At 42.8% G+C, this 18,745-nt stretch overlaps 1 protein-coding gene across 5 annotated transcripts in view; it reads left to right on the top strand.

Annotated features, from left to right (window-relative positions):
• PTPRG (protein tyrosine phosphatase receptor type G) overlaps nucleotides 1–18,745 on the top strand; it is a 708,308-nt gene that overhangs the window by 645,189 nt on the left and 44,374 nt on the right. For all 5 annotated transcript variants that reach the window (XR_010412329.1, XM_064594267.1, XM_064594259.1 and 2 more), the window contains 2 exons: nucleotides 5,951–6,042; nucleotides 17,282–17,373. Coding sequence is in view for 4 of the 5 variants with exons in the window: in XM_064594267.1 (XP_064450337.1) it covers nucleotides 5,951–6,042; nucleotides 17,282–17,373 (184 nt within the window). In the remaining variant the exon portion in view is untranslated. The remainder of the gene's footprint in view (nucleotides 1–5,950; nucleotides 6,043–17,281; nucleotides 17,374–18,745) is intronic.

The raw sequence follows: 18,745 nt of genomic DNA, 5'->3' as shown, positions 1-18,745 counted from the left end.
GCTCGCCGGAATCCGTATCAATTTGATGAGCTACTAGAGAGGGTATCACATGTTATCCTCTTGACTCCCAGTCAAGCCTTTCCTGGAAGTCTTAAAATTTAAGAGCCCGCATTAGTTTTCTAAAAATGGATGAATGAATGGAAAGTGATACAGCAAGTGTGTTTGCATTTTGCTACTTAGAACTTTTCGTGAGTTGCACATCTATCTAATAGTCAAACACCAGAAACACTGGGCTTGGATTTAGGAGCTGTGTTACATGAAAAATGTATACTTTTAAACGGTCGACTGTCAATTCAGTGCAGAGAGGCGGTTTTTCTACGAGAGGCACGTAAGGAGTGCAGCCAACTCAGGGACCAGCAAATGCACATCTCCCTTTTTGTTTGCCTTCTGGTCCCCATACCCCTTGAGTTGGAACTGAGGAAAAATTACCTCGTGCCCACGGGGGGGTCTTTCTTGCTGCTATCTAGAAGCATTCAGTGAATGTTTGATGTAACTCTATCTTGACATTTCTTCATGGGGATGAGTTTGAGAGAGCTGTCTAACTCTGTTTTTCAGTTTTGTTCAAATGGCAGGAGACTTGGAATAAGGACATCAGAACATCCATAAACTACTTAATAAGTAAATACAGATTCAATTCCATGACACAAACCAAAATTTAATTGGCTGGCAGATAAGCAGAGCAGTCCACAAAGGTGGCGTAAAGAGTCACTTTAGGAGGAAAAACTTTCACTTGAGGAATCTGCGATCTGAGAAGATACTTCTCCAATATGGGTGGCAGAACACGATGCTCCAGCTTCAGGAAATGCCATCCTGTTTCTGAGAACTTAGGTTCCAACAGAAACAGAGCGGAAGACCTTTCAAATTCTTATTTAAGTATGTGAGATGCAGTTTATTTTTTTCTGTATTTGAGAGGATTATGTTACCATCCTTGAATTCTCAGCTACAGTTTTTTTTATCCCATCTGGGACCCTATAAATTCTAGATGCTAGCTTTTATGGTCACTTTTAATGGTATGTGCCGTCTAAGACTGTTTTATTTCTTCAGTGGCTTTCTTAGAGTACTGAAGACTCTCTGGAACCATTTTCCCTGTATCACTGTGCTTCTTAACCAGGGACAGTAAACGCCAGCATCCTCGGGGGAGTTTTTCCAGATGACACAGGCCTGTTCCCCCACCCTGGAACTGCTCAGCTGGAATCACTAGGAGTGGGGCTCCTCCATGGGTGTTTTAAAAGCTCCCCAGACCAAAGAGATACATATGTACTGCTCAATGATAACCACCACTTGACTGAAACCCTATTGGCGTGTACGCGTGCGCGTGCGTGTGTGTGTGTGTGTGTGTGTGAGAGAGAGAGAGAGAAAGACTGACTGACTTCAGGACCCTCCAAAACCTAATTTGGATCATGACTGAGCCAGTCAGGGTCATTGGAAAAAACTTACTGTTCTCACTTCCTTAAGGGAGACATATGGGTGGGGCAGCAAGGAAGGTAAGGAAAAGGGGGGAAAGGGAAGAATATAAAAGATACGGTGGGGATCCAGCAGACTATAATTGGTAATTAAACTTGTAAATGTATTTTTCATTCCCAATGTGGTCCACTTCATTGTTTTCCTTCCCTTTTTAAGGTATTTGCTAAACAAATGTTCATTGTGAAGTAATGATAATTTTAGAAAATGGCCCTTTATGATCCAGAACCTGTTTCATTCAAGGAGGCATTTTTAGAATAAGTTAGTTGAAAGAGAATCGGACCTAGACAGAAATTTGAAATTGTATGCACAGGGACCTGCTTGAGCATTTTCAGAAATTCTGTCTCCATTCTCCTGAGCTCAAAATGAGAAACAATACTGTCTCTTCCAACCCATCACAGTGGAAACATTTAGAGGCATGAAAACTTGTTTTTTCTTTTCCCTTGTTTTCAAAATCCCTGACTTGACTTGTTTATCCCTGGACACTGCCGAAGGCCAAAGACCATCTCTCATGGGACTTCTCCGAAAGGAGTGAGTTCAGACCCAATGTCATGTGGCATTGACCCTGGACCAGCTGCTTTTCTTAGGTATTAAACCCACAATGTCTAATTTGCACACAAAAGAGTTCACCTCACTGTGGTCAATGGTGTTGAAAAGTGGACACCAAACTAGCACCTGGATCAGTCCCTCACTCAAAGCAGACCTCCAGGGGGCACCTGGGTGGTTCAGTCGGGTAAGCGTCTGCCTTCGGCTCAGGTCATGATCCCAGGGTCCTGGGATCGAGTCCCGCTGCGGGCTCCCTGCTCAGCTGGGAGTCTGCTTCTCCCTCTCCGTCTGCTGCTCCCCCTCCTTATGCTCTCTCTTTTTCTCTTTCTCTCTTCCCTCTCAAATGAATAAATAAAATCTTTAAAAAAAAAAATAACAAAAAACAAAAAAAGCAGACCTCTAATAATTAGTGATTAAAGGGCTAAATAACCATGTGACACATCCATAAAATGGGGAGGAAGCTAGCATTAATGAGTACGTCAGTTCCTGTTTGTTATAAGGGAGTTAGGTACAGTAGGATTTAATTCTGTTAAAACACAACAGAAAACAGCCTGTCCGTGTGTCTGTATGTGGGTGGATCTCCTTGCTCCATTTTTGCTGCCCTATCCCCCGCTCATCACATGGCAGCCAGAATGAGCGTTTTGAAGATGAGTCCGACTGTGCCCCTCCACTGATTAAAGCCCTTGGTTGGCTTTCCATTTCTCGTAGATACCAGGGAAGCTTGTGCCCTTGGAGCTGCGATGGGCTGGCTCTTGGCCGCCCCTCCCCCCTTTCCCCCTGCCGCCCTTCCCTGCTTTACCTCTCGCTTCCTTTCAGTTTCTACAGCATGTAAGCTCACTCTGTTCTTTTTTTTTTTTTTTTAAAGATTTTATTTATTCATTTGAGGGAAAGAATGAGAGAGAGAGCATGAGAGGGGTGAGGGTCAGAGGGAGAAGCAGACTCCCTGCTGAGCAGGGAGCCCGATGTGGGACTTGATCCAGGGACTCCAGGATCATGACCTGAGCCGAAGGCAGTCGCTCAACCAACTGAGCCGCCCAGGCACCCTAAGCTCACTCTGTTCTTGAATGAGTTGCTTGACCTGCCTACTAGAGTGGTCCTCCCCGACACCTGCCCATGGCTAATCCTCTTCAGCCAGGTCTCCGCTCCGGTGGCGACCTCAGCCTGTCTTACTTTCTTCGTAGCCCTTGACTATTTGAAATCACTGGTTGACTTGTTTATTGCAGATCTTCACCCAGAGAAGCACCTTGTCTGTCTTGTCGGTCAGACCGCTCTGGCCCCTCATCGCCAATGATCGAGGGACAATAATAAAAGAGGAAAAGCATGGAAGAATATACCCCCAAAATGTTAATAGTAATGATCACTAGGCAGAGGATTTGGAGTAACTTTAATTGATTGCTTTTCCTTTTTGTTCATGTGTATTTCCTAATTTTTTTGTTGCCATCATATATTATGTATGTAATTCACATGCTTAGCCAGGCTTAAGGAAGTGGCTTTAAAGCTTCTAAGCAATTGTAGAGGGAAGGCATTATCTGCACGCTCCATGCTGAGCAGAGGGTGCTGACTCAATGTTTGCTGAGTCCTTATTCTAAGGGAAGGTATTTCCCCAAAGTTCTCTAGGTAGTTGCCCACCTGAATCCTCGTGTGGGAGGAAAGTAGGTGTGACATGCACCAAGGTACAGATGTGGAGAGCTGTGTCTCCCAGATTTCTGACCTTCATCCACACTGGTGTACTTTTCTCTGACAATCACAGGGTTATTTTGCTCCAGGGAAAATCCATTATAAACAGCAACACATGGGGCACTGGGGTGTGATGTGCTTCGGTACACACTGCCTTTTTTTTTTTTTTTTTTGTCCCCAAAGAGAATGCAGAGCCGTTAGCTCCACATGTAACAGTGAGTGAACGGTCTGCCGGCCCTTCTTCCAGAAAAAGAATCGACAATATAGTTTATCCTTTCAGAGTGACTGACTTGAGCAATGCCTTGGCCAATAGCAACTCTTTGTACTAATAGCTTTATATATTAGAAATTTAACAGGTATAGTAATTATGTCTTAAAACAGGAGACTCATTTGGTGTGTGTGTGTGTGTGTGTGTGTTTCCAATTAGTTCGAGTCTGACCTGATGAATTGCATGTCATTTCAGTGTTAGAGAGCACTTCTTTGGGCTAGTAAGTTCTTGAATGGTCCGGTTTCTCAACAAAGGCAGATTTTCCCTAGCTATGACACTGGGCGGTTAAGGTTTTACCCCATTTGTGAAGTCTGTCACCTGTGTTTTAACTTGAATGCTACTTTCTGGAAATCTGTGCAAATTTGAGGGAGAGAGGAATCCAAGATTAGAAAACTTGATGACTGATTTAGAAACAGAAAGAAGCTACTCCCTCAGACAAGCAAATCATGTGTGTGTGTGTTTTCACATGGATTTCCATCATTTTCACATTCAGTAGAAGATCTGGTTATTACCAGAGCCCTAAAACATTTTGTGCATTTCATATCCATGTAGCTTAAGTCAGACTGACTGACGTTCTTTCCAAATTTAGGTAAAGGCAGCTAACGATGAGTGATGAAAACTTGTTTCATTATTTATATTACCAATGCCAGGCAATTCGTAGGGGGAAAAAATCATTTTCAGCCCTCTGCACGAGCAGTCCTGCAAGACGTGTGCCGAGTAGGAGTGACTTATGTTCAGAACCCCCTAATGGCATGGAGCAGCAGTCCAGATTGCTTCTAGAACAGTGCCCAAATGTACAATCGGCTAGAGCTGCTTCCCGTCTGGAAACAGGCACGGCTTAAAGAAAAATGCCGTGCCCAGCGGAATCATCCCAGAATACTTTGGATTCAAAGAGCTAAGACAACTCTGAAGAAAAGTTGACTTACTCTAGTGGTTGGAATGCAGCCCCCAGGAACAGTAAACCTGCAGTGTGTGTAGTCGGGGCTTGGTGTGAGGCGCCAGAGGAGCGGGCTGGATCCCAGGGACACCGAGCACCAGAAGGATGCCGCCTGCTTGGCTAACAGCCCCAGCAGTAGGGCCAGCTATTGTGAAGCCCCTCTGCCAGATGAACAGGGACCCTTCTCTGGTCACAATAGCCATTCACGCTGAGCAGCCTCATTAAATATTCAGCCTGTGCTTCCGGCAGCTCATTAGGGCCGCAATGAGCAGTGACGTGGATGCTGGAAAGCCGAGGGCCGGCCAGCATCAGTGCAGAGGCTGAGTGAGCTGCTGATGGCTTTTCTGTGAACTGCCTGTCCTATGATGACCAGTGTTTGCTCCCTGCTTTGCCTGAAGTCCAGGTAAAATAATACAGACAACAGGCAGGGGACACCCGCGAGCTCTAGGTTCTTACCTCTGATGTGGTCTGGCCAGGGCCTTGGATTTTGAGGGCTTGCCCCCTTCAAGCCCTCTGACCCTCTCGGAGAGCGGTCTGTGGCTTCGGGGGCCTTTGCTGAGCACTAACAATGTGGTGCTATTGATGTACTTGGGGCTCTTGATGACTGCGTTTGGGAGGGTTAGAGGTGTGGTTTTGAACTTGGTGCTGGAGGTTTAGAAGACCAAATTACTCTTCTGTAACAGGTCAAATTTAGAAATATTGTGTGTGGGGGGGGGGAGGTGTTCATCCTAACGGTTTGTGCATCAAGTTTTGCTCCGTTGATGCCAAGTGTTGGTGGATTTGCGCAGTTCACCAGTAAGCTTTTCCCTGTTGACTATCAGGAGAGATATGGTACAATAAAAAACAAAAATAAATATTCTTCAGCTCTTGGGGATTCTTCCAATAGACGGAATGTTGTCCTTCTTAAATCTTGTTACTTTTCCATAGGCTTGCACTCAGTGCTGTGTGGTATTTAAAGCTGGTAAAATCTGTGAAGGCAGAATTGAAAAAAAAAAAAAAAATGACCTCAAAATGTATTTCTCTGGTCTCACTGTTTGCATGTTTTTCTCTTTCCTACACAGAAAATGTTTTCAGACAGCTCATTTCTATGTGGAAGATAGCAGTTCACCTCGGGTGGTCCCCAATGAAAGTATCCCTATTATTCCTATTCCGGGTAAGTAAGACACACTCTTCTTTCCAATGGGCTAATTGTTTTTCTCTTTTGTTTGTACTTTTATGTGACAGCCATGACAAAATACTATTTTCCTAGCCTTTGAAAGCTTGCCCTAAGAGATCCTTCACTGAGGGGGATTTAATGAAATCTTTGCTCCTTTACATATCTGCAATGTGATAAAGTCCTCTTCAAGAGGAACAAATAGCTATGAGTTTATACAGGATAGACTCACATGCAGGGAGGGGAGGTAACAGTAGACAAAAGGGAAAGCATAGATATTTGCAATCCACTTGAACCAGGTTTCATTTTGATAAGCAACTTGCGCTTACATTTTTTTTTTTTAATCACAATTTGTGATATGGTTTTCTCCTAAGATTCCTTCCTCTGCAGATACTTTATCTTAGCGTTGGAAGTTTTGCTTCTTAGGATTTTGTGGGCAAGTGTGGGGATACACTCTTGCTCCAGAGCAATGAAATATTTCACTGGTCCTCAGGTAGAAAAGATGAAACACTCAGTTGGTGTTAGGGGTGGGGAGTGGTGGAAGATGCTGTAGTGAATCCTAGCAAATGCCATAAACACTGAGAAGTGCAGCAGCTGGTTGGTTGTAAGTAGATGGGATGTGGGAATTGAAGATGGTCCCACCATGTGTATTTGGCATCCCTTCATTTTTGCCAGATTTGAACTTGCTTCCTCTGGGTTTATGTACTGGTACATATCTATCTTTAGATATCTCTGACATCCATCCTCCTGACGTTAATTACCGTTCTGTAAACAGAGGCACTGCTTTTCGTCTAGCAGTGCGTCCACACACCTGCAGCTCTGCTCATTCTCCAGAAAGGTCTTCCCCGTCTCATATGCCATGTATTGTCCTTATTGGCTTATTGTCTCCTCCTCCTACAATGAGAGCCTCATAAAGGCAAGTGGGTATCTCCTTAGTGCTAGAATAATACCCGGCACATAGTGAGCATTTTTAATTCTCTGAATAAATGAATTCATGTCAGCAAACCTTTCTTAAAGTTCTTCAGAGGCTCTATCTGTGAAGCTCAGAGGCACAGTCGTTCTCTTGGTGCCATGGAATGCTTCTGTTGTTTAAAAACCTTCACAAGGGGCACCTGGGTGGCTCAGTCGGTGAAGCGTCTGCCTTCCGGCTCAGGTCATGATCCTGAGGTCCTGGGAGCGAGACCCACATCGGGCTCCCGGTTCAGCAGGGAGCCTGCTTCTCCCTCTCCATCTCCCTGCCGCTCCCCCTTGTGAGCACACACACTCTCTGTCAAATAAATAAAACATTAAAAAAAAAACCTTCACTAGGTGCAGTTACGGTAGGGGAGTTAATTGGACCTTTATGTGTCGGTATATGTGAAGTCATTAGGTATTGCTGGAATTGGCCATGTTTTCTCCATTCTGGTCACCTTCTCTCATGAAAGCTTGTCACACAGAAACAAGAGGGGTAGCACAAAAGTCTCTGGGTAAGTTCCCACTGGATCATTTCATGGCTGCTAACCCATTCCCAGACAGACGGGATAGGTTTTGTGTTCCCCTCCATTCTTCTTCACTGACCCTCACCCTTGAGTCTTGGTAGAGGAAATTGCACTCCTGCCTTTGAGAGGAGAGGAAGCAGACAGGAATCCTCAGTCTTCCACTTGCATGGAATAAGTAGTTTTGTCCAATCTGCAGGAATCATGCGCTAGCACGTGTGTATAATCATTTTCCTCTTGCATCACCTAGAATTCTCAGAAAATGCCAACCCATTGTTCCTGCCTTGCTGCACCTCTGGATAGGTGTTTCAGACCAGAAAGGCTTTTGAGTGTTTTCTCCCTCATTTCCCAGCTACCTGTTTAATCACCGGGGTAAATACAGTAGTCCTCCCCACCCGCCCCCCCTTTTCCATGAGGCATATGTTCTGTCACCCCCAGTGGATGCCTGGAACTGCAGGTCTTATCAAACCCTATGTATACTGTTTTCTCCTATACGTACATACCTGCGAGAAAGTTGAATTTATAAATCAGGCACAGTAAGAGATTCACAATAATAACTAATAATAAAATAGAAGAATTATAACCATGTATTGTAATAAAAATTACGTGGTCCCTCTCTCAAAATATCTTATTGTACTGTCCTCACTGTTCTTGTGATGGTGCGAGAGGATAAAATGCCCGTGGGATGGGCTGCAGTGAGGGGAGTGACGTAGGCGTTGTGACGTAGCATTCGGCTACGATTGTCCTTCTGACGGTACATCAGGAGGAGGAGGGGGATCACCTGCATCTGGACCGCAGCTGCAGGTACCTAAAACCCCGGATGAGGGGGACTACTGTACTCACAACCCAAGGGCGTTTCTTGAAACGTGAGTATTTCCTAATTCGTACTCGCTGGTGGTGTAAGTACATGAAAAGACAATTGCTTCAGATTCTCCACTGACTGAGAAATCCGTGGTGGTCAGTTGTCCCTTGCTGGACATAGTAAACGCAGCCTTGAGCTGTAATGCAGCTGTGGAAATGAAGTAGTTGGAATGGGGTAGTGCAGTGTGACAGTAAAGGATGAGAGCAACCAAGAGTGAGGCCACTCTTTCTCTGTTTTCCCAGATGGCACAGCCTTCATGGGGGGGAGCGGGGGATGCCAAGACCAATCAACTCATTTCACCCTTAACTGGGAAGAAGTTACTCTCCATGACCTTTCTTTACAGATTTTTTCAATTTCATCCCATTCTCTCCCTTTTTCTGAAACAAAACCCCCACTGACCTGTTTAATAGTCCCATTTGTAAAATACTTTGCAATTTATGATGCACTTCAACGATCCATTATTCTCTTTATTCTTACGGTTTCTTCTGGTTATTAGCATCCAACTATGTCATGTGTAAGAAATTCAATATAGGAATTTTTAATAAATTCAGGAGTTATTTTCACTCTGGTAAAGCTTTCAACCCAACTTTTCCTTAGTGGAGACCTCCTTGGGATCCTTCTGAATGATTTACCTGAGGAATTATCTCGTTCTTATTTCCAAAAATAGTAGGATATTTACAGAATTCATATGGAGTACTTGTTCTACCCGCTAGATCTGAGTTACATATTTTTTTAAGATTTTTATTTATTTATCTTTGTGTGTGAGAGTGCACGTGCGTGAGCACACAGGCAGGGGTGGGAAGGGAGGAGCAGAGGGAGAAGCAGGCTTCCCACTGAGCTGGGGAGCCCGATGCGGGACTCCATCCTAGGACCCCGGGATCATGACCTGAGCTGAAGGCAGACACTTAAGTGACTAAGCCACCCAGGCACCCAAACTCAGTTATAGTCTATCCTTGTTCAAAACCTAATAACAGGGCTACTGGGCCTCCAGTTTATCAACCTTTATCACCTCAACTCCTTATTTCCTATAACTGATTGTTTAAAAAAAGATATTTCCAGACAACCACTCTAGTAAACTGAACCATTATACTGGTTTAAAAATGTTATGGATGCAACAGGGTAAGATAGAAAATTCAGGCACCAAACTGTTATAAAATAGAGCTTCTAGGTCATCACTAGAATGTGCAATAAGCTCTGTTCCTAGGACTTCCTTTACATTTAACCTTGTTTTTAGAAAACATCATGCAAATATATTGAGCGTTTACTGAGGACATGGTTTATTTTCACTACAGTCAGCCCTGTGGAGACAGGTGCCTCATCTTACAGCTGCAGAAACTGAGGCTCAGAGACCCTATTAATTTGCCCAAGCTGATGGGAAGGGTGGAGCTACCACTGCAATTGTGCCTTCAAAGCACAGATGCGTTAAAATGGCTCTGCCACCCCTTGGCGTGCTCTTCTGACAGTTCTGGTATCTCAGGACTTCAAGCTCCTCATCTGGGTATTAATTCATTAAATCAAGGCATTTCAAATACATGTGAATATCCCCTGTAGTTCCCCCCACCCCAAGTTCTTGATGATGATCTTCCACCAATACTGACCTTTTGCCTCTCCGCTGAATTCTCCTACAGCCCCTCTGAATAGTTTCGTTATTCTTTTGTTGAAGTTCCTTCCTTATCAAAAACTCACCTCTACTTCTGTTCCCTGGTCCCTTTTCTTCTCTTACTTCCTAAGAAAAGGACTCTCCACCCACCTATACTTCCATTCCCTGTGCAAAAATAGGCCTATGTGATTTAAATGACTTAGGGAGAAATTTATAAATACGTTGAAACTTTTGGATGATTCTGCTGCAGTTGAATTTCATAAACAGCTCTGGTCTTTAAATCCTAAACAGCATAAGTGGAATCAGTAAGTTACATTAGATTTTTAAAAAGTATTATAAAATAGGCAAATGGTTAAGGAGAGCTTTGCTAATTGATCACTCATCCCTTGGAGATAGCCATTTATAGGAATTTTTGAGGAATTCTGAGTTAGTAATTTTACTTAACTGAATTGAAATTCAGGAGTTTAGAATCTTCAGTATGTTCTCCTGATATAACATAGCGAAGAGTCTTGTCAGAATGAAGACATTTTTTTCCCCTGATCTCACCTACACTTACGTAAAATGTGGAAATGCTAGATAATGTGAATGTGATGGCTGAGGTTGGTTAGCCACATTAGAAAGAACTCTTCTTCGGATGCAAGAGTATTTATCCAAAGTGAAAGAAGTTAAAGAAGTGCTTTTGAAGTTAGGTTCCAATCACTATAGAAGTGATATTAATTCTTTAATCAGGAAAATTTGGAATTAAGAGTGCCTGTTCCATATAAGGGAACAGTGGTTAGATGGTTGGTTGGTTTTCCAGGCAAGTTGAACTCTGACTTGTGCAGGAGAATGAAAGGGGCCTGACTCTTAATATTTTTCACTAAAGGTTTTTCAGAATCGAATGTTCTGTGGCCATGGGTTCTCCATTGTTACCCTGGGAGGGTAAAGCATAATTGAATGAATGCAGTAACTTAGCGATCAGTCCCCTCGTAATGCTTTCTAAGTAATACTTCTGTGACATTTTTAAGATACTGAAGTGGTCACACAGTTCCTTTAAGATCTATGTTAATCTCAACATCTGCAAGTACTTTTAAAAATCTAGACTTTCCAATCAGGAGATACTCATTTTAAAGGACAGGCTTCAATAATATTTTCATTGCAGTTACTGAAGCATTACGTACATACGTCATCTACAGACTATTTTCACTGCATTATAGTATTCTTTCAGACTTTTATTACAGCTTTTTAAAATCAAAACTTAGCTCCTAAAATTAACCTGATTATTGAATGTGTTGTATGGGCTTTTCCAAATGTGCATGTGTTCAGGCACAAATGTCCTTAGAAATGCTTTTCTGTGGAAATTAGAGGCTCTAACTTGCTAATAAGAGCGTTACAAAATGAAATGTTGCTGTTAACCAGTAGCTTGGAAATCCAGAAATGATTCATGCCTTTCCAGCAGTTAAAATACATCTTAATAATTTGAAGGTCACTGGCTTCAGCAGGGTGCCAGCCTATAAAGGGGTTTTAAACATGCAGTTTAAAACCCTTGGGATTAAACCAACCTTGTTGGCATATTTTATTTATACAGAGATTATCTCCAAAGGAGATTCATTGGTCTTTTGACTATAATGAAGCCTTTTCTTTATTGACTTCATTGTGTCATAAATGAAAAGAGATTTCTTTTTATGGCAGGAAATAAAATGTTCCAATCTCCACAACACTCCTTGCATCCAAAGAGTCTGATTTAGACAAAAATCTATTTGTTGTGCCCTAACGCGGAAACTAAAATCCCAATAATGTTCTTTTATTTCATGTTTGCTTTATCTTCCTAAGTGGACACAGAGGTATTACCAAGTGCAGAGAGAGGTCTGAAATTGGCCTCTGGGCGCTGAACAGGCAGGCAAGAAGGGACTGAGTTCCTGAAATCCAGGTCTGTCCACTAGAGAGAGGGCTGGTAGACAGCCCAGTTGTGGGACTTGGGGGAGCAGGGGGTGTAAGGTCTGAGCAGGAGGGACTTGACCCAGGGACTGTGTTGGGGCTTTATAGGTTCCCCCTGCAGAGAGACAGAATTGGTTGGGATTTGGCACAGGGTTGCGGGAACTGCTGTGGGTTAAAGGAACTTCACAGAGATGGGTGGCACAGTGGGTGACTTAAGGCCCTCTGGAATGGGAACGGTAATTATATATGTACCCGCACCCTGCTGGTACGGGTATTTTCTTAAGTGGACGTTAAGCCAGTCAACCCCAGCACTAAGCGTCTTGGCAGGAAGGTAAACACTACAACACTTCATTTTACCTGGCATAATCAACGTGATCAGAATACCAGTGTGAATTTTCCAGGTTGACTGAAGCTTACTGTTAAAGCTTAAGTGTATCATTTCATTCCTTTTAAGTCAGAAAGTTTCTTTAAAAAGCATTATTGGGAGGCGCCTGGGTGGCTCAGTCGGCTAAGCATCTGCCTTCAGTTCAGGTCATGAGCTCAGCGTCCTGGGATCAAGTCCCGCATCAGGCTCTCTGCCCAATGCGGAGTCTGCTTCTCCCTTTCCCTCTGGGCTCTCTCTCTCTCTCTCTCAAATAAATAATGCTTTTTATTTTTTTTAAGATTTTATTATGGTTTTCTGCCCTCTCTAACCACGTATATTCAATTTAAGGCCTAGAGAGAGGTCAAATAAGGTGGAAGACACAAGGCTTTGGATTCAGCCTGGCCCCACGCCTGATAATGACAGTGGACCTTGGCCAAGCTCTTGGGTCTCTTTTAGCCAGTCTCCCCATCTATAAAATGGGTAATCACAGCCCCAAATCAGGGCCACGCATGTAAAACAATTAGCACCCAGCAATAAATCCTAGTTATCAAGCATTTACTAAATGCCAAGCACTCTTGTAAATACTTCAGTCATCTGTTGACTCTTCATAACTCTCTATGAAAAGTCATTATTATTCCCATTTTATAGATGAGGAAAGGGAATTACAGAGAGGTGAAGTCACACCACCAGGCCATCTGGCTCTGGCTTTTCCACTTACACCACTGCCCCTAGGTGCCTGGCACACAGGATGCTTTCCACCATCGGTAACAAGAATGACAGCTAGACAATTTTACTGAGTGACAGGCTGAAGACCTGGCCACGGAGCCACGTAACGGGCTGAGCCCTCTGTGGCACCTCCCTGGGGTTGATGTTCAAGAACAGTCTTGGCTGCTGATTTTTTTTCTTTCTAATATCAAAAAAGACAAGAAAGCGAAATTTTTCCTCTTCTGTTTATGTTATTCCTAAAGAGGAAGAGAAAGCAAAGTGAGCACGTACAAAGAGGTTAGAACCATAGACCAATATAGGGGTGATTTCCCTCTACCTGGCTCCAAGTTGCTAACACAACAGAGACATAGCCAGATTCTGGAAACAGCTTTTCTCTATGTTCAATGTGTTATTCTTTATTTCTTGCGGTGCTTTATTTAACGTTAATAATCTCGAGCTCTTTTTTGCCTCCATGGAATCTCTCACCTTTGGTACTTTCTTCTCAGTAGATGTTCACCCTCTCCAAATGTGCCTCTTTGGGTACCTACAAACCAGAGACTCATTTCAGACTCCATCAGAAGTGGTACATAAGGATGTGGACCAAAATATTAAAGGCCTCTTATATATGAAGTTTAATTCCAACCACCAAAGGCTGAAATCTTGGAACAAAGTGTAAATAATACCGAATAACAATCTCATTCTGAAGGTGCTGATTCTCAACTGACTATACCAAACATCTTATAATGGGGTGATTTAAGGATGACAGCAGGGCTCTCATTTTTGCCTAATTTAAATCTTTGGTATCTGAAAATTCTGTAACTAAAAATATTGGCACAGAATTAAACAGGAACATTTTATCCAAGATACTCCGTTTAATTAACCGAGATACTGTTTAATTTCTTGTTCTTCCTGGAAATTGTGCTTGGAGAATGAAGACAAATCAGGTATCAGTATGGAGGAACACAGGCCTCATGTTCAGTACACCAGGATTCAGATGGCATGCTTTGGACATGGTGCTTCCTTTGCCTTGTGTGTCATGTGAGAACAATGTCCCCTTCACCTCGTTCTGGTAAAGCTAAATGTATGGAAAACATTTAGCACAGTCCCTGGTGACCAGTAAGGGCTTAATACCTGGTGATTCTCTTCTCATTCCACTGAGTCTCTCTTGAGATTGTTTCGTTTTATCATCACCATCTCCCATCTAAACGGTAGTTAGTGAAAACCGCTTCCTTTGACTCAAGCTCATATTTTTTTTCTTCATGACCACCGCGTTGGTAACATTTATTCTCACCTGAGTTATCAAATCCATCCTTTTCGTGACATGTGGAGTCTTCACCATGTAATTCTTGCTCACTCCTGCTGATAGTCATCACTTCTCCAACACAAATGTGCCCTTGGGCAGACACCCATCTCCCTAATGTCTGGCTGAGTCCTGGCTGCTCAGTAAATGCCTCATCCAGTGGTTTCCCATTCACTCTGACCCAGACCACAGCCATTCTCCTTTGACCTTGGGTCTGCAACCAGCTTCTGCCATAGTCCAGCCTTCAGTTAATATTTCTGAGCTTATTTTCTCAACTGTGAGATGAGTAGGAAAATGGTACCTATCTCCCAGGGTTATTGGGAGGATCAGAGTACATGTTAATCCACCTAAAGGGCATAGAAAGTGCCTGGCCCATGGTTAGTGCTGCTAATGGTCTCTGTATTCGTTAATGAAACAGATTATATAAGTGACATAACATCTTTCCGATGGATGTCCTCTAACACCACAGGGTCTTCCCAGACAAAAACCGAGAGGATCAGGTCTACAGCGCTGTCCTAATTGCTTGGCCTTGTGCTAGTTAATAGTAATTTTATAATTATCTGGCTCATGTTGTGAGAAATTTAATAGAAATATGTAAGAGGATAACTATGAGGACTTTCTAATTAGCCATAGCCTTATATTCATCTTAATACTGAGAAAAAAGATTTGTGACCCTTCAGCTTCATTTATCTTGATTGAAAGACAACGTGTTATCTGGGTAGCTGGTGGTGGTCAGTACCGCATGCGTGTGTGTGTGTCTGTGTGTCTGTGTCTGTTTGTCTGCCTGGTAGTTTTATGATGTTACTGGTGGTGCCTGGAAACCCAGAGGGGTGTGGTTAGACTTCCTTGGATAAAGAAGCTAATTGGAGAGACTAGTGAGTCATATATTTCCATGATTATCCTCCTGAGCTCTGCTGGATTTTTCCTGCATCTAGCCAGGGGGATAGCAGGCAGACTGATTTCTGGGCATGTATGGCATTAGTTTGGATGTTATACTTGAGTGCTTGGCAGGAAAAAAAAAAAATAATGAATTGTTACCCTGAAAACATTTTTTAATGACTTGAGGTGGGCTTTGACCTTTAAAATGCCGTGTTTTTTGCCTTTGCAGAGTAAAACACCTCTAAAACTGCATGTGTTTGCTTATTTTGAACTAGAGTCATGTGTACCATAAATTTACTGGAATTCTACAATTCTAAGTAAATCATGGGATAAATGTTGCCTTCACCCTATTGCGCTATTAACGATGTCCCACTCGGAAACAGTGTTGTCTTTGGTTTCTAAGTAAGTTGGAAGGAAATGCTGCAGTCTATATACTAGAGTGTTGGCAGGGCTAGGTTCTGTCCCATCTCATTCATTTTGCCTCTTGTCCTAAGAGGAGTTTCTTTGGGTTAATCTTTTCAAGACTCCAATTTTGCATGTATTAATCCTTATCTCAACTTCAGATCATTTCTTTGCCACTTGATCTTTATTGTAGAATTTGCTGACTTCTAAACATTTTAGGCGAAGTTGATCAGATAATTCTGGAAATTTTTCTTCAACTGTGCATTCTGCTCAATATTCTGGGGAAACGTTTTGGCTCTGCTTACTTTGTTAATGCTGGTTACATCATTATGGGAGCTATAGATTTCTTGGGCGTGCAAAATGATTGCATATTCATGAACATCTTCAATCTTGAAATATTTGTAAATAACTTGGCAATTTTTTTTCATAAGGTGGTCTGTTAACATGATTAGGTCTTTAATTGTTCACACAGAAAGAATTGGTGCTTATAGAGCACCATCTATTTGATCAGTAACATTTCTGCGCTAAGCAATTTGGATTATGAACATATAAGTCACCTTCCTTAAACAAAGTATAAGAGATGCTATTTTCCGCTTAAGAATGATTCAAGTTTGAAAATGTCAATAGATGCAAAAAGCCACCCTAGAGCTTTGCTCTCTCGAAAGAAAGTAGAGAAGGAATGACATAGTCAATGTTAACTGTCACCAGATGAAGAGAAATCAGATTGTCAGGCCTGGATCTATAACATTCTTGCCAAAGTAGGACCTCATTTACACATACAGATCTTCATACCCTTTGCTAAGAAAAGCATCTGCGGCAGTTTAGATGTTTGTGCGTTTGCCAAAGATCTTTCACTCTGAATAAAGTAAATGTCATGTCTGTTGTTTATCTCAAATTCAGCAGAGTATTTTTAAAGAAATATTTGCGGGGGAGGGTCGAGGGAAGGAGGTTGGGGAGCTCCAGTTAGTGGGGTATGGCAGTTTTGTGGCCAGTCCTCCACTTTCGGACCAGAGCTGGAAAAATCCGCTCAAAACGGATACTTTGGGCTCATGAACTGCAAATGTCCTTTTGAAGTGACAACACTATAATAAATTGGAATGTGGAGTCTTCCCGAATCTATACCTAGTCTGTCAACACCCAAAAAATCCAGTTAATTCAGTCAAACTGATTATTTGGCATCGTATAGACACAGCTGTCTTGAACTAAAATTTTGCACACTTAAACATAGATGGCATTGTACCCGAAGCCAGCTGGTACAATGGCATCTCTCTAATCATGTATAAAGATTGCTGCGACTTCAGAGACTGGAAGTAGATCTTCATTGCTCCAAGTTCAAGCTGGACCCCACTGAAGAGCAATTAAAAAAAAAATCTTAGGTTGTGATAAAATTTCTTGACAAATAGGTACCCTTAGGAAGTTCAGACTTTCAGTTAAGAGTATGATGTGGTAATTTAACTATGTAAATTGCCTTGAATATTAAAAAAAACTAACTCCCTATGTACTTCAAAAAAAAACCTATATTTAACCTAGCTTCTAGGCATTCAAAATCCTAGTAAGACAGACAAGTAAAGTACATCCTGAGACTTTTCTTGAGGACATCTACTTCGGGTGATACAGTTCTGTCTACTCCTCACACAAATCAAATGTTTGTCTTTAATAATCCCTTATCGGTGTTACTTGTTTTATCGAAGTATATTCTGTGTGACTCTGAATATCATTTTATCACCCCCCACAGATGACATGGAAGCCATTCCTGTCAAACAGTTTGTTAAACACATTGGTGAGCTCTATTCTAATAACCAGCATGGGTTCTCCGAGGATTTTGAGGTATGTTTCAAAACTGAAAATTAATTTCCAGAAACCTGACTCTTACAGGATTTTTTATAAACTTGACTTGAATCCATTCAAGCATAACAAAAACGATGGCGGAAAAAGTTGGAGATTGTGTGTTTTTTTTCTTTTTTCTTTACACTTCTACTTCTGGCAGGCATTCTTTTCCCCGCAAAAGACTAGATGAGAGGGAGTTGGTTGCCCATGTCCTGCCACGTGCGTGTCCAGAAAAGAACAGACTCAGTGGTGGAAAAGAGGCAAGCCCCCACGTTCTGTCTTCATGGTCATCCTAAGTGGGACAGTGGTCCTCACACCAAGGGCAGGGCTCGCCTCTCTGGGCTGCCCGAGGTGTAGAGGAGACGGCAGATTTGCAGTCTGAGGGGCCTGGGGCTGGCTCCACGGGAGGCGGTGTGCTTCCTTATCCTCGGACCAGTCGCTTCCTCTCCGGTGGCCCGGCTGCCCCAGTTTTTGGAAATGGCGCTCATGTCACTGACATCCCGAAGTTGGGCCAAGTGAATGATGCACGCCCTTGAGGGTGCCGGGTTACCTGTTAAGGCCCTGCAAAGGTGGATGGTGGCGGGTTTCGTGATTATTAATCCTTGGAGAGAAGACGTGGGTTAACGCAGCCCTGTGATTTTAAGAACCGTTGTGCAGGAAACAAGGTAGAGCGCGCACGCACCGCCCTGCCAGCTCTGGGTTCCGTGCCAGTTCAGCAGTGACAGGGTGTCAATGAGGAGCTATTAAACAGACTGCCCTTTTCTTCACTGAGGCGCTTAACTAACGCACATCTCTGGCAGCCAGAGTTGTGCCGAGGAGGCCAAGTTTTCATGGCAGCTCAGCTGTCTTCTAGCTTTGTGGGTGAGTCCGTGCCTTTCTCTCTCTCATTCTTCCTTTAAAATGGAAATGACGATGATGATGCTAAACTGCCCACCCCTTTGCACAAAATGGGTTTCGGGGACTAAACGATGTCATGGAAAAGGAGGCACAATGAGAAATGAACACGGGACCCAAAGCCCCCCGTGTCTGTGCAAATTCAGAGTCCCCAGAGGCCATCGTAAAGGCAATTATATTGACAACTGGTTTGCAAGGAAGTCTTTCTCTTCGTTTTTTGTTTTTCTGAGCAAAACCAAAGCAAAGGTGGGAGAGAGAAGGGACCCTCTGATTTATTCGGCAGAGTCCCATGTATGTATCATGGGACAAACAAAAACATGTCAAGTATTTAATGTGGCTATTAGATGCTTACCAGAAAAAGGTGCCTATTCAAGTACAAAGAACATGGTTTAAAGTCAAACATTTTGTATTCATGAGGACAGCAAATGTGTGTGCTGTTGAAGTGATTTAGTTCAATTGACTGTTGGCTGGATGACTG

The sequence above is a fragment of the Mirounga angustirostris genome, unplaced genomic scaffold (genome assembly GCF_029215605.1).
Source record: "Mirounga angustirostris isolate CCGP_5_RB_7025 unplaced genomic scaffold, mMirAng1.0.hap1 SCAF_1, whole genome shotgun sequence".
Lineage (NCBI taxonomy): Eukaryota > Metazoa > Chordata > Mammalia > Carnivora > Phocidae > Mirounga > Mirounga angustirostris.
The sequence above is the reverse complement of the archived record's forward strand: the minus strand, read 5'-3'. Positions and strand labels throughout refer to the sequence as shown.